The 26,652-nt window shown below is 34.0% G+C and overlaps 1 protein-coding gene and 1 long non-coding RNA gene across 2 annotated transcripts; both read right to left on the bottom strand.

The window, feature by feature from the left end:
• Nucleotides 1–5,486: 5,486 nt before the first annotated feature.
• LOC144858805 (coiled-coil domain-containing protein 157-like) lies at nucleotides 5,487–13,288 on the bottom strand. The gene is made up of 12 exons (XM_078714922.1): nucleotides 13,145–13,288; nucleotides 12,691–12,803; nucleotides 12,437–12,617; nucleotides 11,273–12,005; nucleotides 10,829–10,953; nucleotides 9,693–9,869; nucleotides 8,980–9,151; nucleotides 8,567–8,694; nucleotides 8,353–8,471; nucleotides 7,538–7,620; nucleotides 7,044–7,172; nucleotides 5,487–6,603 (listed from the first exon to the last, which is right to left on the bottom strand). Exons 1-12 carry the CDS (start codon nucleotides 13,277–13,279, stop codon nucleotides 6,446–6,448), a joined length of 2,253 nt encoding a protein of 750 aa, XP_078571048.1. The 5' UTR covers nucleotides 13,280–13,288; the 3' UTR covers nucleotides 5,487–6,445.
• An 11,568-nt stretch (nucleotides 13,289–24,856) lies between these two features.
• LOC144834992 (uncharacterized) lies at nucleotides 24,857–25,819 on the bottom strand. Its single transcript, XR_013611035.1, has 3 exons — nucleotides 25,701–25,819; nucleotides 25,188–25,341; nucleotides 24,857–24,971 (listed from the first exon to the last, which is right to left on the bottom strand). It is a non-coding gene; the product is annotated as an uncharacterized LOC144834992 (long non-coding RNA).
• Between the last annotated feature and the right edge of the window lie 833 nt (nucleotides 25,820–26,652).

Below are 26,652 nucleotides of genomic sequence, written 5' to 3'. Positions count from 1 at the left end.
TATATATTCATGTCATAATTGCTGCGAGATATGGCAATTATTTTAGAAAGGATTTTTTTTTAATACAAAAAGCAAATAAGTCGAGACCTGTGCGTTCTTCAGTCAGCATTTCTTTCTACAATCCTGGACACGCTATTGCTTTGCATATTTACCAATAATATAATATTCACGTTTTTTTGGTGTATTGCCCTTCAAAATGAAGGTATAAAAGTTGTACCACTTATGACAAATGCCATTTAGTTTGACAAGACAGCACTTCGATAAACCAGTCATTCAACTATAATCAAGATGTTTATATCAACTGTGATAGCATTTATCATCTACTCATTCATGTTTTGTGAAGGACAAGGTAAAAATATTTTACTTTTTTTCTACTTTTCATACAATATACATGAGTGCTGTTGTTCACTGAGGTATCGCAATATTATGCCTAGTCAAATTGTATTATGCTTTCAATATATTACAGGTCGTATTGCATTTGTAGGAAAAGAAAACACTTTATCCCTTTATTTCTTCTCCACCACCCTCTTCAACAACACTGGTGATACTACATGTTCTTCGAGAAAACCCTTGTTTGCACAATGTACTATATAGGCTAGTGCAATTATGATGTTTAAATTTAGATTATTTTATATCGTGAATGTTGTGCATTTATAATAAACTTATGTTTGTATAATATTACAGTACATCTTTCATTAGTATCCACATAATATTGTTTCAGTATCGTAATTCAATAGTAAAATATTTGATCAGGGTAACTTAGTAGGCCTAACATAATCATGTAAATTTTACATTTATTCATTCAATGAGGCTACAAATACATAATAAAATGCATCACCATCATCATTATACTACTCTACGTTTATGTAATTTCAAGTAAGCTCATAAAAATTTTGTTTTTGTAATCTAAAATTCTTTCATATTTACTGTAATTTTCATATCTCTAAAATTGTTAAAGATACAAAAGAAAATAATATTTAGCTTGTCGTTTACATTAGTGACTTCCACATGTAAGAAGCGGATTGGTCTCTCTGATGACATCCGAAGGTTTCCTGACTCAGCATTTTCAGCCAGCTCTTATGAAGGGGTGGGCCAAAGACCATCAAGAGGTCGATTGAATGCAAAGCATGAGGACCATTCTAATATGGGAGCATGGATGGCCAAGAGATATGACAAAGATCCTTGGATTCAAGTAGATTTGAAAAATGTCATTAGCATCGGAGGCATAATTACACAAGGACAACATGGTTATCATTACTGGATTACGAAGTTTAAAGTTTCATACAGAAAGGATAAAAACCAAAAGTGGATCTACCTCAAAGAGGTAGATGTCTTTACTCTACTTTCCAATTATTATATTAAAAAAATGTATTTTTGACACGTGTCTATAATTACAATAAGAAAGATATAGGCATATAGCATGGAAATCACAACATGATTGACATTAACTAAGAAATTATTATTTTATTTTCATTGACAATAGGTTAATTTTATTTTAACAAAATGTACTGTATTAAAAGTACGTTCTAATACAAAAAATACAGAAATACCACAGAAAACTTTTTTTTGGTCTCATATATAAAAAATAAGAAGTTAATTCGATGTTGACAACTCATAGAATCCATACACAATATAATAAAGACAAATTGAGAATATATAAAACAATATTATCTGAACAATGTATAGGGTTCTTCACAATATTTTAGGTCTTTATTTAATATGGGAGGCCTACTAAATATTATGATATATACTGCCATTTTAAGAAGTTCCTACTCTGTTCACATCACGTTAAGTTCAGACTCTTTATTTTAACCTCTTTGGTTGGAATATGCCAGTCATCAGCATCGTGTGGTAACTGTTTTATCCACTACTGATTTAATTTTAATTTATTAACTTATGGATTTTTTAAATATTGACATTTAAATTATAGGTCTTTACTGGGAACAATGATTCAAACACACAACGCACCAACTACTTTGGATATAAGATTGCCGCCCGTTACATACGGATTCATCCAAAGGCATGGCATGGAGCTACTAGTCTTAGGTTTGAACTTCTATCCTGTAACTGGTAAGTAGGCCTATACTCTTTGTACTTCTCTGTATAATACTGACATCATGCCTGTGTCTAACTAATCAAGTGATGAAAAAAGCAATCTTAGGCCTACGTATAAAGGACTCTGGTAACTGACCTAACGGACCAATCATGTTACCTTAAAAAGGTCTAGTAATTAGTGTCGCTATTAGTGGGTGGAAAAAGACGTTTTCTCACAAATATATTAGAACCCTTAACTTTAAACATTACCCTTTCAGAAAGTAAAAGCACTGAGTTAAGTCAAGATAGTGTAGTATCTTCTACACTACCTTTGGTGATGAGCTTGATATTTCGGCTCATGTTAAAAGAATACAGATTTTTATTTTTTATTTTTTAAATTATCAATGAACCGATTTTCTTGACATTCAATACTATTGACAATATGCATGTTCTGTAAGTACCGTAGCCTATGTTTCCACCAAAACATTCAGGATGATAACTTGAAAATTGCCATCGTCCAAACAAACAAATAAACAAAACGAACACACAAATAAAGTAGTACGTTTTATACTTAGCAAAAATACTATTTTGCCAAGTAATAAAGTAAATTCTAAGCAGGAAAGAATGAAATTCTAAGCATGAAACAGTGTAGTATATACTGATTCTAAGACTGTTTCTTCGAAGGAAAAGTGATCAAATCAATTTATTTGCTCTTCCACCTGAATATTATTACTCTTGCCTGATGTAAATATTCGTTTGACACGTAATGCAGCTTTTCCGCAATGAGACATTATGAATTATTTCTTTCGTAATCTTTTTTTTTTCAGATAAATAGAACGGCAAAAGAAACTACTGTCAAGGTACGAACGTCTGACCCATAGAGAAATAACAAATCATCGAATAGTAGAGTAGTATTAGTATATAAATTATGGAAAATCGTGATATTTAACAGCTAAATTAAATTATAAAACGCTTAAACAATTATTGTGACGGTGAAATTATTAATTAGAGAAAACAAATAGGCATAAAACATATATTATATATGTCAAATGTTGCATTTTAAATTACGGATTTAACTTGATGTATTGTTTCTGAATGTGTAAATGCATTTGGGAGTCATACAGTTTGAATTATGAAATATAAATTACATATTAATTGTATTGAATGAAATTTAATTAAATATTATGAATACGTAGAAATGCAATTTTAGAACTTGTTTTGTATTGTCTTTGCATGTCTCCACTACTCAATGATTTCGTTTTTAACTTTTGAATAAAATAAAATAAGTAATTAATTAATGAGCAACACACAAACAAACGAAGGGACAACATTGACAAAATATTGAACAAACGATGAATAAATACACGAACGAATAATGAACAAACAAATGAATGGCAATGTTATTTATAGGTGTACAATACATTAGTTTTATATTAACGGAAGCGGTTATTTTAACGAACACTATACTTCCTGATATAAATCAATGTTTAGCGCCATTATTTGGTCCCGATCACATTCCCCTATCAGCAACAAACAATCCACACACTTGACCAATCAGAGCATAGATATAGTTTCAGTCTAAATGATTAATTAACCTAGTAAAGCCGCACAATACTAACATTCTATTACGACATGCATGGTTAAAAATCGAAATCGCTTGATTGGGGAGTGGGCGATTTAATATGAAATAGATTTGACAAAATCCTGAAAGATTTGTTAGACAAACAGATTATGAGATGGGATGTCAAATCGAAGCATTGTTATCAGAAGTAAAGCTTTAAAACTAGAATGATGCTGATTTTAACGCTATAATCAGGGAGAGTTAAATTAACTCTTCACTGCTATAACCATGGAGGAAATATACAGATATATTCCTCCATGATATAATAAGGATAGCCCTAGTTAAACAAGAAATATTTTTTACAAAAAACGCCTCTCGACTTTTGACGTAACGGTTTTAATTATTGTTCTTTCTTCATTGAATTGCCACATTGTACCAAAAGATCAGTAAGTTGACGCTCTAGACCACGACTATTTAGAACCTAATATTCGGACCACTAATCATTGTTGTAACGTCTATTCTGTTGTGGTATGCAATTACTTATTTGCATATAACGTCATTACAATTATCTGTTTGTGTCGAAAAGTTTCTATTTGGCAAGAAAATGTAATCTATTATTTGTCACATACACCCCCACAAATTATTATTTTCTTTTAAGCAAAAATTATAAACCTCATGTTTGACGAGTTCCACAAAATGCAGTTATTTTGTACCTAAAGTGTCTGTCGCCTCTTGAAAGACATTACTGAAAATCTATAACTAATTAGGATTTGAATTTCTTACCTGTATTTAAAAAAATCTAAAATAGGTCTTTATATTACTGGAAACACTGATCATAAAACTGAGTTTGCTAGCTAATTTAAGCAGATAACAACCCGTTACATACGGTTTCAATCAATTTCTTGGCATGAAAATGCTGACAGTCTTAGGTTTGAATTTATCTGTGGTAAATACACTCTACCTAACGTCTCCATATGATACTAATGATATCATCATATCATATTTAATTGGTCCGGTGAATACACATAATTTCTGTTTAAATAGCCAGGTGGCAAACCCGGGTTTTAAATTGTGTGGCAAAAGATAAGTGGCAAAATAACTCGTAATAATAGAACCCAACGTAGCTCACATTGGATGGGGTGACATTTTAGGGTTTTCTGCACTACTACCTTTGTCGTCATGACTTTTATACAAACCTCATTTATGAGATGGTAAAGATTAAGTAAATGTCTTTTCTTTGAGTTGTGATGTATTATAAGTTTCGTAATTGTCTTTTTTTCAGAGTAATAAAATGGCAACAATTTCATTCAACACAGACATTGGCATACTGTCATCCCTCTAGATTTAGTAGGTCTTATACAAACGTATTATTGCAGAATTTATTTTTTTTTATTATTATTTCATCATATAATACATTACAAAGGAAAAACATAATCAAATACAAAATTAAAATTAAAAGCAAACGAAAACAACAAAGATATCCATCTAATAAATTATTGCAGAATTAGTAATAAATAAAAATATAAGATATGCAAATGACACTGCCTAAAGAGACTACTGTCGGGTCAGCCAGGCAACGATAGTTTGCAGACTTCAAAACGTTAATTTATTAGTTTCAAAAGATATATTGTCCTCCTAAAAACAATTTGTTTCAATTGTTTTGTTGAATATGCCATTTTAAATTTCTTGTAATAGTTATTTACTTTAACCAAAAAATGATTTGAAAAACAAATTATTTACCTGAAAAAATGTAATTTAAAGAAAAAAATGTAATTTAAAAAAAAAATGCTTAAATTGTCTGTCAGACAATAGTTTAACCGTTTCATTTGTCTTTTGTGAAATAAATATTTTGTTTTTTACAGAAGTGAATAACTTTATTAAAAACTGCAGAATGGCCTATATAAATACATCTTTAACTTCATTGTTGCATTATAAATTATATATTACATGTGTATGGTGTTTAGAACAAATACATTAAATATTTGACTACTTAGAAATGCAATTATCGAAATCGTTTACTGTCTTCCCTACTCAATACTTTTGTTTTGAAGAAAACGAATGAAAAAATGAATGAAAGATTAAAGAATGAACTATCAACTACTACAGTATAAACATTTATTTGTTATCTACATATTTTTATAATTGGTAATCAATGTATGATAAAGAAATTAAATAAAATTAATTTATAAATGTATATGTGCTTAGGATAGCAAATATATAAAGTAGTTACTACATTCAAACCTGATGTTTTTTTAAAAAATATTATCTCATCTAACAGAGACAGCCGTGGCCAAGCTACAGTGGCACTACTTCTTTAGGTCACCCCTATCATCAGAGGCAGAAATATAAGTCTATGTTCTAACACTACAGTTAACAATCATTCAGGGCACAACCCAAGAAGGGGACACTTTGTTGGGTCCAGAAAGTGGGTTCTACTGTAATAAAATACCGTCTATGTACTTATGTATTTGAACTAGAAATAAACCATGCTTGGTCAGTTTTGAGAAAAAATATTTTAATTTATATTTTTTGTAAAATGTAATATTTTTGCTTAGTAGAAGGTATCTAGTAAAAATGATTACACAGCATTCATATTCTATTGGACAGATAATCTCAATACCTATACATCAATATAATTTGTAATCAAATACATATAGTATTTATTGATAGGCTGGTGATATGAAATGGCGGCCATTTTGGACGTCAGCTTGAATTTGAGGATGACCACAGTAAATTTGCAACGATAGACCTCTGAATCAGAGAGTTTATTGTGCAGAGAGGTGGCAATGCAACACTTCTAAACAAGCTCTTGGAATTCTGCTTAATGAAACATTCTATGAGTCTTTAGTACTATTCATAACAATATGACTTATGTATCTCAAGATCTTGTTCTGTTGTGTACATCTTATCACAAGTATTGCAAATATATGTGGGTGATGAAATGTAATCAGAGTCTGAAGAAGGTGCTGGTGTCTTCCAGCCAATTTTTGGTTTACTTGGTGGATTATCTACGAAAAAAAGAACAAAACAAAAATGTGTTAAAGATATAAAAAGAAACATACTTAAAAAGCACTCAGTTAACATATATAATAATGAATAAAACTATTCATAGAATTTAACAAATTATTTATGGGTTACTCAGTTGATTATAAAAAAAACCAGAATGTTTAATAACATATAGTAATCAATTATCAATATTAATACAATGACATTCATAAAATAAATACATTTACCATAAAGTACAATAATAAACTTTACATGTTTAATGTATACAGTAGCAACAATGTAATATCATATCCCGAAATTTCAAACTTCACAATACAGGACTCCATCCAATCATTAGGGAGCTTTCAGTTCAACCACCTTGAACTTGAACATGAAACATTTGACCTGTAACCTTTGACCTTTTAAGTAAAGAATAAAATACACAGTTTGTAAGACTACTTACCATAGGAATCTCCAGCTGACTTGATGCTACCAGATGCTTTCAGTTTCCTGTAAGCTCCTAGACTTCCATTACCAGCCCCTATTAACCTTTCAGACTGAACATTGTTTACTGGTATTTTTTTCTTTTCAGCTGTTGAAAAATAAGTAACATTGAAATTGAGCTGAGCTTCTGTTCAAATTGCAACGGTCTTCACATATTGTGACACTGTACATAGAATCTGCAAACACTGTGTGGGGGAATCGAGTGAGGAAACATGTCCCAGTATCTCTGCATATGCACAATGAATTAACATAATCTAACTATTTGTTAGGTTTTTTAGTTGTTGCAAATTTTTTTAGTTTTAGTTTTTTATTTTAAGATTGCTGGAATTCTGTGCTTCTCTTTTTAAAAAACTATTATTATTATTAGGCTAAAAAGGGCTGTCTTCATGCTTCGTTTTACTCTTATTTAGAAAAGGAATAACATCTTCATTTACGAACCATACATTTATTTACCTGTTTTCCTTGTTCCGTCACGTGATGGTGGTCTTGGAAGATTAGAGGCGCTATTTTTATTATGTCTGTCTACTGGAGGACTTCTAAACAACACAGTACAAGAAATTAATTAACAATTTATGTTCTTTTAAATGTAAAGAACAGATACCTTTCAGTTAACAATAGATAGCTTTCAGAGCCGTAGGCTGGTTGGGGAGAGGGGTGGGGGGGATTGTAAACTACCACACTGCCCGCACCCCCACATTATGTCTGTCTACTGGAGGACTTCTAAACAATACAGTACAAGAAATTAATTTACAATTTCTGTTCTTTTAAATGTAAAGAACAGACACCTTTCAGTTAACAATAGATAATTTTCAGAGGTGTAGGCTTGTTGGGGAGAGGGGGTGGGGGGATTGTAAACTATCACACTGCCCAGCCTACGCCTCTAGTAGTAGTATACAAAAAAAACTGTAAAAGATACAAATGTTTATGCGCATATAATTGTAGATGAAATAATTGCGTACAAAGGTTTTAAACATTTTTGACTTCTACTTGGTGTAAAGAGCTACAGAAAAAAAGGAAAAAAAAAAGGAAAAATCTGACTTTGCATTTGGTCAAATTTTTGGTCAGGAACCCCACTTTACTGCCAACTAATTTTTTATACATACATACACCTACAGGGTTACCATAACAACTGTTGCTATGTGTAACTAAGGAAAATAAAATAATTAATAAATGTGGGGTTTCCAAATAATTTATTACATTTTACACTTCTACTGAGTACTAATAATCACAAGAAAAAGGTTGTAATGCAAAATATAGCCTTAACTTACTTATATGTATACAAATCCCTGTTATCTGTTAGCCGATGGTTTGAAGCATTCTTATTGGACATTTGCTGATTTCCGGTAGAATTTTGCCAAAGTGGTACAGCTGGTCCAACCGGTGTTCTCTGGAAAGAAATATATAAATTCTATTAGTATAAGAATTGAGACCTGGACATGCCACATTCTTTGACATAACTGTATGACCTTGACCTACACTTACCTTGGCAGTTGTTTGCTGGCCTTCTTCAAACAGCTTGTTGATGCCATCTCTCAGCATGTTGTTTGTTTCCTCCAACACCTCAATCCGAACATTGTTTGCTTGCATCTGTCTTGACATCGTATCAGAATCTTCAATAACAAATTTAAATAACAATAAGTTAAATCAAAAAGTGCAAGAATTTCTTTTCACAAGACTTCTACAGACAATACAAGTAGTGAGTTGATTGTTCTATAATAAAGCTTTGAAATATTGCTAGTAACATTACCACAGTGGCATTTACATGGATAACAACAACCACAATAACAGCAACAATAACAGCAACAACCAGGTCACTGTCAAGCAAGGGCTGGTCCATAGTCATGCTCTTCTAGTACCTTATACTACAGCACCAGGCTTTTCAACTTTGTACCTACCTCTGGGCCTGGTCATTTTCAGACCCGTTGGCTGGTCTGGGTATTGGCAGATCATCCTCATCTTGTCTTCAGTTTCATTGAGCTGATCTTCTAGTGCAATGATCATCTTCTGAAGATCCTGAATTGAGTTCATCAGAAAATCCTTCTCAGTTTTCAATGCAGTTCCTGAATCCTTGAAATATAAAAGGTAGGTTTGTTCTAATCTAAGTACAATAAAGAGTATTTCCTATTTTCCCCATGGCTCCAGAATCCTTGGATGTAATTAACCAATCTTTTCTGTTCTGTACTGTCCTAGCCCAGGTATTTCTGGCATATGTTGTGAGATCGTCTCTCCACCAACATTTTTGTATTCCTCCTTTTTATTTTATCCAGAATGTTTTTGACTTTAAAAAATTCCCTTATAATTGTGCTTTCAATTTCATTGCTTAGTGTGAAGTAACTATTTGTTCTAGCTGTTCTAACCAGAATAGTACTTTTTTGGATATATAATTGTACCGAATACTCCAGTGGTTGAGCCAACCACCTACCCTGTCTTCCAGGTTAATTTTAATGCACAGAGACGGATACCCATGGTACCAATGTGATCTAAAGGCATAAGGATGAGAGTACATTGGTCAAGAACTAGATGCTTCTGATGAGTCTAAATTGATTCCCTACCATTGTGTCATCTCTCTCCTACTCTCTATTCAGGCTAATGAATGAATATGTTCTACCTTCTCTTGCTTTAACTCTTCTTTCAATGCTTTCAGTTCTTTCTGTGTTGATGTCAACGTATCAAATGCCTTTTCATTTTCTTCTTCCATTTCATCCACCTTCTCCTTCAACACTTCACATTCTTCATTAAGTTCATCGACTCGTTGTAACAGAGCATCATATTTCACTTGTAAACCCTTACATAACACAAAAAGTTAATTAAAAAAATTTAAAAGGAATAGGAGGAGATTTTATGGTGGGAGGGAGTGGTCGGATTTCAACAAGTGAGCATATTATTTTATATTATTGATACACTCAACTTGGTGAGTGACTGAGTAGTGGGCACAACATCAAACTGGTGAATATTTTGGCCATTGGTTCCTCTTCAAGGTGGCTCACTTTTTGAGCTGTGATTGTGTTGGAGTTGGCTCTCTAGTAGTTTAACCATGGACCTATAAATTAGAAGGACTTACAACATAGTATGGCTCTTTGATACATCATGTTTTCCGAATAATAAGTGTAATTGATCGATTCATTTAATAAACAATGGCACACATTATTCACTTCTGAGCATGCACATGTGCAAGAATGCATTGTTTTGATTTTCGGCAATGCCATGCTTATATACAATCAATGGAAAAGACAACACAGATTTAGACTTCGATGACGACTTAAAAATAAATAACGATGAACCACAAACAATATGCATGCTATTTAAAAACGGACACGGATGATCGCTTACAATTAAAAGAGCTGTAATAATTGGTAACACTAAATTAAAGTGTTTCAGGTAGCTCGATATGGGGAGCACGTCCCGAAGGTGGCGACAAAGGTACATGGCTGTGCAAGCAGTGTTCGCCAGCTGCTACACTCATTTATATGTCCATGGTTTAACATATCATTGTTCCAAAAGTACCCATCTTTTTAAGAGTGTGTGTATGTCTGCATGTTTTACAGAATTAATCATTATGATGAACAAGTTCCCTAAATATACAATCTTTGATGGAGAGTATAATGTACATTTTAAAATTAATAAGTTCTGCAGGTAGGTCAGATCCAGAACCATGACTGCAATTGTACATGCATTTAAAGCTGACATTTATTTTGTTAATGACCTTCTTTTACAATCGGCTTAGAAAAACTGTTGGTAATGTACCTGACTATGTTTTTGTATACTTCTATTCTTGGCCTGTTCTTTTGTTAGAACCCTGGCCTTTTCATCTAATTCAGTCAGGGTTGTTTTAAGCTCATTGTTGATGTCTTTCAAACTGGTTTCAAGTTCTTATATTTGTCCTCTGGCAATTCGATTGTCATCCAAATCATTTGTTAATTTTGCATTCTGTTGTTCTGTAAATAATTATTGAAAGAAAGAGTTTGTCAATGATAAAACTGTACAAATAACCGAATGTTCAAACAAGGCTATGTTGGATAGCCTTTTTTCTACTCTGTAAAATATGAAAAATGGAATGTTGAAATAGTGTAGGCTGCATGGAAGGCCATAAAAAAGCTTTTAAAATTTTAAGGCCACCCACCTTGATCCAGCACAACATCTATGATACTGATACAGTAATAATGCCTGGAATGTAATCATTTCACTTACCTAGGTCTTTCACAGAATCAACATGGTTTTGCACTTCCTTTTTCAAGATTGTGATTTGTGCTTCAAGATTTTTCTTTTTATCATTAAGTTCTTCATTATTTCTTTCTATTACTGATAATATTGATGAATGTTTTTGGTCAATTTCTTTCAACTTTGCGGCATGTGTCTTCAGCTGCTGTTCCCTTTGCGTCTTTTCTTTCTTTAGTTCTTTTTCATTCTTTTCCAGACTTTCTTTTAAATACAGACATTCATCTTTTGATTTTCCAAGATCTGATGTCAGAGGATCAATTTGGTTCATTAGGTTATCCAGATGTTGATTGATCTTTTCCAAGTCTTTAGTCTGTTCATTTGACCATCTGGCGAGGTCTGCAGCTGTTAGTGTGGCATCGATCTCACTGTTCATATGCTTATGAATGGCACTGGTGATTCCTTGAGAAACACAAACTCCGGCAATTATTTTACTAACCTCTTTCAGACTCAACTGCACTTTGGCACAGGCTTCACATGGTACAAATGCAGTCTCAAGAGTTTGGGATGAGACTGTACATGTGTCTTTAGATATTTCATCTTTTACTAATCCTGAAGAACCAACCAAAAGATCTTGTTCTTTTCCTGAGTGTTGAGCATTAAAAACCATTGAAGCAGAAAGATTTCTTGGCCCATTGCCAGGCTTACACTGTAAGTCTCTGTTTATTGATTCCAATTTCTGTATTGTACGACTTTTACTTCTGTTCTGTAAATTGAATGAAAAGATGAATGAATGAGAAACATTTATTTAGAAAAAAAAGGTATACAATATGCGAGAGCCTGGTTGACATTCAGATGTTAGGCATGGTGATGGAAATGTATTAACATAAGAAGTTATTTCCAACGGGAGAGGTCCAAAAACAAATCGGGTAATATTATTTGTAAACAAGCAAATGTCGATGGTGTTTTCCCGAATGATCGTACAAAAAAATGGTACTGGGGGTTGATCAACTAACGTTCATGTTCCCAACTAATCATTCATTCATAGAAGTAGGCCTACTGATGAAGAAGTATTTTATAGTATCAGTACTTCTATGAACGCTATCAACGCTAGTTGATCATATCCAGTACGGTTCTGATCATACGATTATTCGGGAAAGCACCTCACATCTGTCTGCACTGAACAACCAAACTAACCTCTGATTGACATTGCTGTACTGCTGAATAGAGTTGCACCATTTTGTTCCAGAACTTTTTAACAACTAGGCCAATGGACATCTGGTTTCCCAGTCCATCACCACGGGTAACAGGTCTGCCAGACAGTAGTTGCTGTAGCTGCTCTACATAGCGTGTGAAACTCTGCAGTAAAAGCACCATCCTGGAATTTTATTTTTTTTTCTTTAATTGGAGGTCTTTAATCAGAGAGGTTAATATATGATTTTTTACTTTACCTATCAATGACAAGCTCAAATGAAACAATGTGTGACACTTGGCTGTGTTCTTCATCATCACTGGTGTACTTAAACTCATCTAATAACTCAGAAATATCAAGATCACAGGAGATCTGAAAATAAATATATAATTGTATATAAAACAGTATAATATAAAAATGGAATTGTCAATCGTCACTCTTATCTAGTAGCTTAGTGGTTAACATTCTTCACTCAATCATTAGTGGTTTCAGCTTCATAGGTATGAGATGCTCTGTTGGACAAAATTCTTTTTCTTTAAAGTATGAATATTAAGCTGAATTGCTGTCTAGAACCATCTCTAATAGTAGATGTTCTATTATGATCATATGGTAACGTGCTGCTTGTATTGAAAATTGAAAACAAATTGATAGCAGTGAGCAAGCATAACAAATTTATGTACAGTACAGGTTTGACCATTCTGGAACCTACTTACGTTGTCTGGGAATTTCCATGAAGGGTAACGTACAGGGCAAACTCTTGAGAACACATCATTGATGGCACTTTGTAAATCTTGAGTATCATTCCATAAACTATCTAAACAATACTTGGAACCTAGAAGATGTGCCATTCTTTTTTACCTAAACACAAAAAGTATGTTAAATCATCAAATCAATTTGTAAGATTTCTTGTAATAAATATATGCATATCTGTTTTTTAAAAAGGGGAAATAGGTTACGCCTACACACAGAAATTATTTTTGTCACCACCATTTTTCCGCCTTATACACTATGGTGTTTTTAGTCGCGTGGACGCGACTCAATAGTTCACTATGTCGGTCGGTCGGTCTGTCTGTTGGCCCGGTATCAATATGCGTTTTATCGCTTTTCTGTACTTTTTGAACTGTTTTGATGTACAGAAAAGTTTTAAAGTACATTACTTTTTGAAAGTTCATTTTTTTCTGAGAGCACTCGACTTATGGCTGTTGGCCTTGTTTTCTATTGATTTTGAACGATGACAAAATCTTTCTAATTTTTTTCAGTCTTTCATACAGTTATGTAGGCTAATCATTTTACAGTAATTTTTTATCTCATAAATGACCCTCTGTTCAGGAGGTACGATTTTTTAATTAACATGGTTTTCAAAACTGTTTGTCATCTCTGATGAAGATGGCTTCTGTTGCACGAAAATCATCTATTCTTACAGTTAACGAAACCGTCACAAGCCCAGTGGAGATTGGTGCAGATAATGGGGCAGAGCAATTTTGGAAGAGATGGCAGATCCAATACTTAAATACACTTCAACTACGTCGCAAATGGAATGTACAGGAAAGAAACGTTAGAGATGGTGACATAGTGATGTTGCGGGATAAGAATGTCAAGCGTAACCAGTGGCCAATGGCTATAGTGGACAAGGTGTTTGAAGGAGCCGATGGTTGTGTCCGGCAAGTTAGTGTGCGTGTGTCAACCAATGGGAAGAGCTATTGCAGACCGATTCATGATCTTGTGATGCTCGTCGAATCTGATCACTAATACGTTGAGAAATTGTTATTGACTCCTTAAGAGTTTCTTTGTTTAATGTATATGATGTTTGGACTTTTAACATGTTATAGTTTGTGGTGTCATTAAGACACCAGACGGGGAGTGTGATGCTTATTTTCTTTTGAATTTGGGCAAAGTTTATTACTTTCGTGGCAACCCTTTGTCGCCATGATGATATAACATTATTAGCATTAGTTCGAGAAAACTTATGATTGAATCATCTTTATGTAGACTGTTTGTAGAGTACAGCTCTTGTAAGTAAGATCATCATTTCCATAATTATACCGTACTCCGGATTGTTGATATTTATAAATTATATTGTGATTAGTTAGCCTATAAACGTACATTGTACGTCGCAGCCTGTGTTTAGGCGGGTGTGAAGGGAGTTCAAGAGCTATGTGTTCTCGCCCGTATTGGGACGTTGCCCTAGGCGTACGTCATTTCGCTAGCCCGTTTGCTAGGCCTTGTTTTATGTGTGGATGCGTTCGACTGCATCGTGGTACGTGGGGACAGCCGGAGTTGAGGGCGCTGTCTCCTACCGTTGTTTTGTTTGATTTAACAATTTAATAATTTATTGTTGATAAGTTAGCTCTGTATCTTGAGTGAGTTTGAGGCTGTCATGAGGGCGCCCTTTGCACTTAATTGTAATTGTTGTTTTGTTATTTTTTACAGTTTACCATATGATACCGTATCGTACATCAGATGCAGTTTTACGTATCGGCGTTTGTGTATCGATCGTCGTAGAGTATCGGCGTGAATAAATGCTGTTCTATAACTAAGATTGTGTGACACGAGTATTCTTACAGTTTTACGTATCGGCGTTTGTGTATCGATCGTCGTAGAGTATCGGCGTGAATAAATGCTGTTCTATAACTAAGATTGTGTGACACGAGTATTCTTACGGTTATCTATCTGAATAGCGGGGCAAAGATACGCTTCGCGAGGTCAGAACACTCTCTCCTGATGAGAGGTATGAAAGGAGGCCAACACACTCTGTGTTCGGGAAAAACCCGTCATATGGGTCGTCGATTTGTTCATTTATGTTCAATTATTGCGTATTTTCCATAATTTAAGGCCAAATGATATTATAGTATAGTTTTGTTTTTCCCGTTCCTTCTGCAAATTTCCTTTAATCAATTTCTTTATTTTATATTTTTTTTATTGTACAGTTTATAGTGGATAAATGAAAATGAATTTTGAAAATTGTGGTTTTAATTAACTTCTGACTTATTTAGCATTTCATTCAAAATAATACAATTTAAACTTTTTCCTCAATATTTATAGCAGCAGCTTCATATTTTTTTTGTCTAACTGACGCAAAAAAAATTGTATTTAGTGTGTTTCTCTAAAAGAGGGCACCTTTAACATTTAGGGGAGATGGGGGAGGGGGGTCCGGACCTGGAACTTGATAGAATAGGCTTAGTTACAGAGTTGCAGGGCATTTTATCATTGTTGAATGTTTTGATGTTAGCTTAATTGGTAAAGTTGGTAAAAGAAGTAATGTTGGCGCCAACGAATTTAACGACCTTCACAACCAATATACTTCTTTGTAATAACATTTATTTTGAATTTAATGGAACACTACAAAAATAATTTTCCGCTTGAATACCTTATAACCAGACAAGAACGTATCTTTGTTGCGTTTTACTATCAATCCATTTTCATATCACGCAATCCATTTTTCAACAATATAGTATAATAATAACATTTTGATTGAATAGTGAGGAATTAGTTACAGTGTTGACATTGAATAAACCATTGGTAATTTACTGAAAATCCAAAATGAACTTGTGTTATAATACAAACAAAATTATTCAATCAAAGAAACGCTCTACTGCACATGAGAAATATATATATACTGTATATTCAACTTTAATTGTCACAAAAAAATAAATAGATGTCGGTCGATAAACTTCTGACGACGACTAAAACAACGATAAATGTATCTGTGATTTTATTTCATCTCTGGCTTGTTACATTATCATGACACATTACCGGAATTCCCCCTCCTCTCGCAATGAACGGCAGTACAGATCTTCCCTACCTATCTACTAGGCTCGTGTATGTAGCCTACTACGTCATTCACAAATTACCCACGCATAGCAGTGTTACTAGCGCCATCACAGATTACCTGGATCAAGCAGTCACATGAACGGTCACAGTGCATTTCGGCCGCCAGGTATGGCGCGCCAAATTGAAATAACTGTACAGTATTACAGTAAAAAAAAATAACTTTACCAAGTCTATGGAACGCCACAGAGAGAACTATGGTAATTCATGGATTAAGGAATAATTCTTTAATCCATGGGTAATTTAAACCAGAGATCAGTTGTAATAATGGGCTAAATACAGTTTTTTTTTAGATTTAAAGTTATTTTATTTTACCGTCTGAATATTTTGGTCAAAATGAATATTGATTACATTTTTTCATTTTTTTTCTTTTACAGAGTACAGGTCCCGAAGATACGTGTGCTTTGTGAAAATCTGTTTCTTTATGAATATAATAAATGTTAAAAAGTGTTATTGACTGGCACATAAAACAAACTTCATCATCACCTCCTTCTTATTAAAACAAATGATAGCTTTGCGATATATAAGGGAATTTTCATTTATAATTTTCAAACAAAATGCCCTAGGATGAGATTTACAAGGCTCATCAAACATTAGTGCCTTGGTTTTAATAATACCTTAGTACACACAAATGATCTTTGAAACCGCCACTAACAATAACCGTACATATCTGAGGGGATTTTTCTTTGTCATTTTCGGACGCATTTCGTCATAAAATATTTGATTAAAAAAACCAAAAAATCCGACGCTAAACAGTTAATATGCGCTAAACAAGTAGGCGTATCTTTTTTTATATAATGTGGTCTTCCTTTTGTATATTCAATTTCAATAAACTTGCGATGACGCGCGATGAATTGTTTATTTGTAGTAGTTTGACCAAATATCCAAGGAAGAGGGTTCGATCAATTACGCGGAGATTCTTATTTTTTCTCATTCAAATCAGATAATTATCGGATAAATGCGATAATTGTTAACCTTTGACGTGAAGGACAAATTGTTGCAATGTGATTGGGCATCTGGTTGTTTGGTAATGACTGATCATGCGCACTTTTATTGGTTGAACAATTAACCGATATTTTGTTTTGGCTGCGGAAACGGCCGTATTTATTGAGCTACACGCGTGCCATGCACGCGCTGCCGCTAAAACTAAAAAACCCGGGATTCCCCCTTTTATGTAAATGGTGACGTTTTGTTTCTATATAAAACAAAAGCTATACATTTTAAAGTAAAACTGGTTTAGGGCTACGTATCAGTTGGCAAATGAGATTGTTTTTTATACTGTATTTCGAAAAGCGAGCAATCCTGCCGGCGAAAGCGTTTAACAGTTGGAATGTATAATATAAGGCTTAATTTAGGCTATAGTGTCTTACCGCAATCATTCACAACAAGTAGCTGATGAATACCAAGTACTGTATTTATAAGAGACACTAGTTTTAATGTTTTTCAATTTTATTTGTTTCATTTTTGTAAGCACTTGAGTTAAAATTTACCGGTATCTGTTTGACAGTGAGGGTACGTACCTATGAATCGTATATGGTATAAAACAGCAAAAAGATTAGATTGATATTGAAGAATTAATAATAATGAAGTATCAATACTGGTAAATATTTGTTAAAATATCTAAATTAATTTCCGACATTTAAATAATAAACCACTTTATTTTCAAAAAGCACACATACTTCTTGGCACCTGTAAATTAAATTGTATTAGGTATAATAAACATTCTTACATTATAAATGTTTGCTGAAAATATCATTAATACTCACTGTTGTGGTGACAATGTGCACGCCATAAATATCGCTGCTGTTTCTGGAATTGAAGACCGCCGATTCGGCTTTATATTAACATGTTAACACATATGGCGTGTCATACATATGCAACAATAATTACAATTCTGGCGGCCGAAATGAACGATACATATTTTGTCCTTTTTGGCGTTTCATGAATTTGGCAATTCCATATCCGGCGGCCGAAATGACTGGCGGCCGAAATGATCAGACACCACATGAACTTTGCGTCAACAAATTATCGACAAACGAAATATAGCCTATATTCATTCCTTTTAAATATTAGGCATAATGCCAAGGCTATTAATTGATTAGTCCATAATTATTGCGTTTTGCCGGGTGTTTTCCATAATCTAAGGCCATTTTTTAGGCCAAATCATAATTGTGCGTATAGTTTTGTATTTCCGATGCGTGTAGTACCCTATTTATCTTCACTTCCGTACATCCGTAAATATTAGGCCGAATTTCCGTAGTAATTTATGGAGTTCCGAAATTTGAAACCTGTTATACCGGTAGCAGAGCAAAGTTTGCTTCTTTCTGCAATATCCTATCATTACTTTCTTTGTTTTTTTTTTGTAGTGTGGTTTAAACCACACATTTGTAAAGTTTTAGTGGATAAATAAAAATGAATTTTGGAAATTGTTGATTTAACATCGGACTTTATTTAGCATTTAATTCAAAATAATACAATGTTTTTGCTCAATATTTATATAGCAGCTTCATATTTTTTGTATAACTTTTAAAAATTATTAATTGATAATTAATTTACATTAATTGAGTACAGTTATTAGAATGTATTACCGTACCAGAAGTACTTTCATCGAGGACTTCGACGTGACGTTTGCATTGAACGAAAAAACATGTTATCCTATAATATTGTTAATGTTAGTCGCGTATGTTTTATTACCGGCGGAATAATATAGGCTACAATCATCTGTTTGCTAGCGCACTATAGAGTGAACTGCAATTTATCATGAATTGTACCCGCGAGAGTACCATTTGCGGCCATTTAGGGGTGTCATTTAACCATTTGCTTGTTCAAATACCCAGTGTCTACAGCCCTGGAGTCTTTGGGCAACCCTCTTAAAATTGTCCTGCGACCGCCCCTGCTCTTTCAAAGAAGAATTAAATATATGCGTTAGGGGCTCTGCTATTTCAGGTGTAAGTTCCTTGATGATAACTGGTGGAATTTCTCCAGGTGGAACTGATTTATTAATCTACACTTTTAATAATTGTTGTTGGACTGTGGCGGTTGACCCTCAGGTGGGAGGTATGTAGGCAATTCATCAAGTTTGAGAGGATCCAGTTCACGACAAATTTTTGCGAGGTGTTCATTAATTTGTTTAGAGGCAACGGAATCTGGGATCGGTAAAGGATTATCAAATGCAATTTTTGGTTTGTCTTTTCGCTTACCACAAATCTGCTTCAATTTGTCGTACCATTTACGGGTATTGCTCACCTCAAGCGTTTTTACTTTATAACGATAGTACTTCTCCTTTATTTCCCAAATTACCTTATTTCTAAGTGTTTTGTAACGTTCATGTTTTTTCTTCCTAAAAGCAGTTTGTCTATACCTGATCAGTTTCTTAATGTATGGAGTAATCCAAGGTCTATCGGTAGAATAAACTCGCAAATGTTTGGTAGGAAAAAACTTGTTGTACGCGGTGGTGAGGGTATCGTTCATTATATTCACTTTATCATCTACATTTTTTATACTATAGACCTGCGACCAGTCAAATTTGGTAATCCAGTTTCCGAAACTTCTCATCGACGAATCAGTACAAGGCTTAAAAATCTTTGTAACCATTTTACCATTACACTTAATGGAGTTCAGCGGTTTCCAAATAATGACATTGTAATCACTTTTTCTAAGTGGGGCTTGAATTATAGGAGTCATATAAAAATCTTTAAGGTCCGATAAATTATGAGATCAAGAATGTTGTCTCCTCTGGTTTTATCTTTAACAACTTGGTGAAAATCAACGACATGTTTAATTAGAGGGGAGATATCAACACTGTTGAAATCCCCAGCAATAATGACTTTTGCTAAATTTCTCCTTGAACGAATAGTATCAATCGAATTTCTAAGATGGTTTAAGAGGTCACGTTGATGGTCTTTGTTTTGATTAGGGCTACAATAAATGGTACACACATATATTTCAGAAACTTCACGGGGAAGCTTATAAGGCTGTAATTTGACCCAAACACATTCTAGTTCGTCATCAGAAGGAATGCTGTTGTGGACGTAGGTTGCTATACCTCCTCCTCTGGTATTTGTGCGGCTCTTATAGAAAATATTATAGTCACTGACCTTGCAAATATAGTCTCCATTAAACCATGTTTCCGCAAGTGAACAAACTTGAATGTTATTATGTTCCAGTGTTACCTGAAGGTCTTCCATTTTATTACAAATAGAACATGGATTCGTAAATAGAAAAGTGGGAAATTGGAATTTCGTCACCTTATTATTAATCTTATTAATTAGCTAAGATTGAGACTGGAATCAGGTTAGATTGATTGACGCTTCTTGATTTATTTAGTCTAACTGAACGGTTTGTAATCAAAGTATCAATTGTTTTCCTCATTTTACGGCCACCGCGACGTCCTCGGTGACGTCTACGGCTTTTAATGACACCTTTTCCTTGCCATATATCAGGTTCGTTTCCATTACGAAATATTCCATTTTCTATTAGAGTTTTACAGCAATAATCGTTCAGTATTTTACTCTCGCATGTAGAAGAAAGAAGTAAAATTTCATTTCGAGTATAGCAAATCATCGTTCGGGTTGAAATGACCGATTTATGTTAGGCCGACGCAAGGTCAAGTATGAGTGACAAGCACACCACCTGCAGGCGGCTCACTACGTACGTATTCCCAACACAACAGGGCTACCTATGCGCCTAGGTTCAAATTTTCATCCGGAGAGTAAACAAAACCTCGCACAAAATTAGATTATCCACAAAATAAAAAGCAAAACATCAAAATAAAACAAAGATTGGGTAATGCTTTGGGAATGAAACCGAGTTTTTTTACCCCTTCTAATTACCAAATCTCTTCCCCATACCTCAATCCTAATTACATAGGCCTACAAAACACAAATTAAGTTTGTTTAAATTTGACTCAAACAATTGGTCTCATTTTTTGACAAGTTTCACTTTCGGAAGTAATTGATTCCCAGTGTGCTCATTCTAGTTGAGTACATACATCACCGTGTCTATTTATTCGTTCCAGTAAACGACATGTATAATTGTCCTATGGTACGTATTTGAAAACGCCAGTTATTTAACGCTGAAATTACTATGTATTCGAGAACCATCCGGTGGGCACGACCTAGATGGTACCATCTAGTCATAATAATGTAATAAAAGACCAAATTGTGCTTAAATAAATTTGGGTTAGGTGGTACGCTCGCTTCGCTTCAACATTATGATGCTGCACTCGAGCTGTTCACCCGGTTTTCAGCTATTAAAAACAATTGTCGTAGAAGGAGATAGGTAAATGGGAACAGTGGTGGCGCCAGCGGAGGGGGGGGGGGATACGGGGGGGGGGGATACGGGGGCTGTAGCCCCCTCGACGGGGAGCCTAGCCCCCACGTCGGGAAACGCGAGTCGGGGAATATAATATAAAGTAAAAATCATTCGCGTTCACTTCGTAGCTTCAGCCACTAGAAAACCGCGAAGTTCCATTTTTGTTAAGTACGTCGGAGGGCTATTACACTTTATTATGCATGCATTATTGCCAGCGATCTAATAAACAATAGGTATGCACTTGTCTGGCGGTGTCCCTTTGTACGAATCGTTTACGCGTGATATCATGTTCCACCCAGGGACCAGAATGTGTACTGTAGTTACTTTCCAGGCGAAGTTTACTGACGCGTCGTGTACTGTGTATCGACAGCAAAAAGGTACGAATTATCTTCGCGATCTATTTTATTGTTCGTATGTTCAATTTTTTAATTTACGATTACCGTGGGGTACCTGAACCTGAAATAGACGTTTTTCACTGTAGGCTCGGCCTACATTACTAAACAAAAAACATGCCATTTTCGTTTAGCCAACATCTTATAATAGCTAAGTTATTACATTTCCAATGTCCTGTATGTCATGAACTGCTCGTATATCGAAATTCCAGATTCACATCTGGGAATTGAAATAAACTAATTTCCCCGACGGAAAATGGTCTACGCTTGTGGACGCGTTCCTCTCCAAATAAAAGGTAAAAAGGGAAACTTGTTTAGGCCTCTATGTCTGAATTTTTTTAAAGTATAGGTGTAATTTTTGAAGACCTGCATCTCTAGTTTTCAAAATTGTCTTAGCTCAACCGTCCCCAATTATAGAGCTGGTCATGTATACTTACCGTACATTTTGTTTCATATTTCGATGTACAATATACAGTCAGTGCATTGAACCTAGAGCTCTATTTTTACAATTTTTTTTATATCCATGGTAGGGCTGGTTCTGGAGACGTACCGGTATATATCTTGTTTTATGCTTCGAAGTATAATAAGTTAAATTTCCGGGACCTAGCAACTCTATTTTTCAGAATGTTCTTAGCTCCACCCCAACCATGGTGGGCTGGACCTATAATTTCGTTTCATATTTCAATGTTTTCAGGGGACCTAGCAGCTCTATTTTTGACAATTTTCTTAGCTCTGGTTCTGTAGACTTATAATTTCGTTTCATTTATCAATATGGGCCTATATAAGTGCAATTTCCAGGCACCTAGCAGCTCTATTTTTGACAATTTTCTTAGCTCTGGTTCTGTAGACTTATAATTTCGTTTCATTTATCAATATGGGCCTATATAAGTGCAATTTCCAGGCACCTAGCAGGTCTATTTTTCACAATTTTCTTAGCAGCTCAACCCTAATGGTAGGGCTGGTCCTGGAGCCTTATATATTTTGTTTCTTTTTTTCGAAATACTATAATCCAATATCCGGGGACCTAACAACTCTAGTTGTTTAAATGTCCTTAGCTCCATCTCAACCTCGGTGGGCTTGTTCTCTGATAGACTTGTAACTTCGTTTTATATATCAATGTATAATTGTAATTTCCGGGGACCTAGCAGCTCTATTTTTCAAAATTTTCTTACAGATCAGACCATGGATATCTCGCGCATTTACAATTTTCGCACCCCCAGACAGCAACCTGCCTACGTCTCTGCGATTATAACGATATACCTCTTGGCCCGTGGGTAGGTTTTACGTTCGCGTATATTTTCTATGATAGGCATATTGAACTTTAAAAACTTCATTTTTAAATTTGAAAGAATGGATTTACACAGTCATCGTACCGGACCTCTTTTGCAATGTGTTTTTCACACAGTATTTTATTTATGTACCATACAAAATTGAAAAAATTGGCTACCCTAAATCTGATTAAAACGGCCTCAAATTACGCTATAACGCGTTGCTTCCGGGGGATTCCCCCCACCTGGACCCCCACCAGGGGCCCTTGGCGGCCCCCTTGCCCCCAGCCAAGTGATGCTCGCTTCACTCGCATAGCCAGTCGGGGAATTTAGCCCCCGCGTCGGAAAGATCCTGGCGCCACCCCTGAATGGGAAGCATCGTTGTATTATTATGTGCGGGTATTTTTCAAGCCTAGATAGACATTCATTAGACAGTCTATACCACGATCGGAAAACACCCCTATTTGGGGAAAATTGTTGAACCTAAATTCGTTGTAATTGTCAAATTATCTTAACTCAATTTAATTTACATCCAATTTTAGTTACATCAGGTGGTCAGCCGAACACTTTATATACCCTCTGGTAAACATTCTAACGCGCGATTTTACAGAATTTTGCCTTTTCGTAAATTTATATATTGATACATTATTTAATACAATGTTGTAATTGGTCAATTTTGAACTTTGACCATTTATATCTTGAAAACGCTTCCTATCCTGATCGGAAAATTCTGGTCTAGTTGGATGGCATTTTGTCTTCCGTCGGGTAGTGATAACAACCGCCACGGACCAACCCCTCCCCAGCCCCCTAGCAAACAATTTAACGTTCAAATAACGTTATTTGAATGTTACTGTTACGTTTTTTGAATGTTACAAATTAACGTTAGGTTGACGTAAAAATGTTGACCCTTGTAAACGTTCTTTGAAAGTTTTTTGTAACGTTTGTTGAAGGTTTAAAATAACGTTTAAATAAGGTGATTTTTTAAACGTTGAATGTTACAAGTTAACGTTTGATTGACGTCAAAATGTTGACCCTTGTAAACGTTCATTAAACGTTAATAATAACGTTGTTTGAAGGTTCGAAATAATGTTTAAATGACGTTATTTTTAAATGTTTATTGAAAGTTATGGTAACGTTATTTAGATGTTGTAAAATAACGTTACCTTAACGTAAAAATGTTGACCCTTGTTGACGTTCTTTAAACCTTATTAATAACGTTAGTTTAATGTTCAAATTAACATCCATATAACATCATTTTAGTGTTTGTTGAACTCTATTTGTAATCTTCAAAACGTTGGTTGTTGACATTTTTTACACGTTGCTAGTCACCGTTAAATAGTATAAACGTTCATTGATTAAAATTCGCATGCATATTTTTCTAGGAACCTCACCTACTGTACACAACACATGGCTAAAATATACGGCATCTGATAAGATTTTATTGAAGAAAGACAAGTTTTAAAACAAATAAGAAAGTAAACAGTTATAATGCAAACTGCATCAACATATAAATACATGGCAAAATAATGAATAATCATTTTATATACTATATAAAAATAATCGTGGTACAGTATTTTCTTTGTTGCCAGGCCATAACTTTAAATCACAGTAACCATATATTACAGTTCTATACTGCTGATTTGAGCTGTATCTAAATTATTATAATTATTCGCAATTGTATTATATTTCAACTTCTTGTACATGGCTCCTCTTCAATCCAACTATATCAGTGGTCCAGTCTGTGGAGTTAAAATGTTTTGTTTGATAATTCTGTAGTTTGCTAATTATTCTTGTCAAATAGAAATTCATTAGTAACAGATTTTGTACATTAAAGTGTTGAAATTGGTGAAATAGAACTAATTGTTAACTATAATAACAAAAGTAATAATTAGAAGAGTAAACATATAGAAAAATGTAACTATATATAACATGAAATAACTGACAAAAGTGATTACCTTTGTTATCACAGTCGGTAGTACTGTACATCAATATGATTTTGTACGTTTGAATCCGCACATGCTTTTAAGGGGTTACAGGTTACTTGACGATGATGATAACAGTTTTCCAGTTTACAAGAAAGGTTTTCATTTGATGCCATGTAATGATAGACTACCGATGTCGGAAATAGAAATATAATAATATATCACGTCATTATTATTCACAACATTAAATTACATTTTTATCTTCAACCAACTATACAATCTATCAAGTGTGATGCTTATCTTATTAATTCGTCAACTATGGTGATATATTTATTGTCATCAAAACATTACAGTTCATACATTAAAAAATAGTTGTTTTAATACTGAATAAGTGGCTAGTCTGAACCACTTCTTGATAGATAGAATTGTACAAATGTACCTGGTAGTAACTGAACATGAGTTAAGAAGATTAACAGATGCTTGGCCTTGGCATACTCGGGCTAATACTAAAGTGGGCCAAGCCTAGAAGTACAGATTATGACTTACCTATTACATAATGTTGAGCCATTTTTACCATGAAATTTCAACTCTTTTCACTGCTTACTCCACAGTCCTGTGCAAGCAAGGAGACATCAGTTTCAAATTTGAACAAATGAATGTTCAGTGGTCAAAGCCTTGAAAACTAGCCAATCAAATCGTATTATTCATGAAATAAGATCCTTCATGAGGTCTCCTCGTGAAGAATGTAGGTGTTTATCTACTGTAGGTCATAGCATAAAACTGTCGTATTTTCTAATCTGTTGCAACATTTTAATATACCCTAGTATTTATTGTCCCATTTTTGTGAACGTTATTTTAACTTAAGATAAACGTCATCATAAAAGTTCTGTGAAAGTTACATTTATATGTGTGCATTTCCTTACATTCTATTACCGATTAAAGTTTTGTACACGGCTTGATTATAACGTTCCTAAGAACTTTCTTTCAACGTTTGATGCATGTTAATGAAAATGTTATATTTTAAAGTTCTAATTGCCGCTCTTTTCAATGTTAAGTTATCTTCTAACGTTATTGTGAATGTTAATCTAACGTTAGATGAATGTTTATAAAATGTTCTCTAATCGTTACTTTTGCATTGATTGTGATTGTCCTTTTAACGTTCGATAAACGTTATTAAAAACGTTCTGTTTAAGTTAGATTTAATTATTATTGTGAACGTTCTTTCAATGTTAGATAAAGGTTTTACAAATATTTATGTAACGTTACATTTTAACGTTATTATGAAAGTTAACCTAACGTTAGATGAACGTTGTTAAAAAGGTTCACTGAAAGTTACTTTTGAACGTTATTTTGATTGTCCTTCTAATGTTCGATAAACGTTATTAAAAACGTTCTGTTTAAGTTAGATTTAAACATTATTGTGAACGTTCTTTTAACGTTAGATAAAGGTTTTAGAAATAGTTATGTAACGTTATATTTTAACGTTATTATGAAAGTT

This window comes from Antedon bifida, chromosome 2, assembly GCF_963402885.1.
Source record: "Antedon bifida chromosome 2, ecAntBifi1.1, whole genome shotgun sequence".
NCBI classification, from domain to species: Eukaryota; Metazoa; Echinodermata; class Crinoidea; order Comatulida; family Antedonidae; genus Antedon; species Antedon bifida.
Note: the sequence above shows the minus strand (reverse complement) of the source record. Positions and strands in the feature narration are given on the sequence as shown.

Excerpts from the sequence above, each read along its gene's own strand:
- LOC144858805 (XM_078714922.1), bottom strand. The coding sequence starts at position 13,279 with ATGGCACATCTTCTAGGTTCCAAGTATTGTTTAGATAGTTTATGGAAT. Across the intron at positions 10,954-11,272 it reads TGATTCTGTGAAAGACCTAG|AACTTGAAACCAGTTTGAAA; the intron begins GTAAGTGAAATG and ends GACAAATATAAG. Across the intron at positions 7,621-8,352 it reads AGGGATTTGTATACATATAA|AAGTCCTCCAGTAGACAGAC; the intron begins GTAAGTTAAGGC and ends TGTGTTGTTTAG.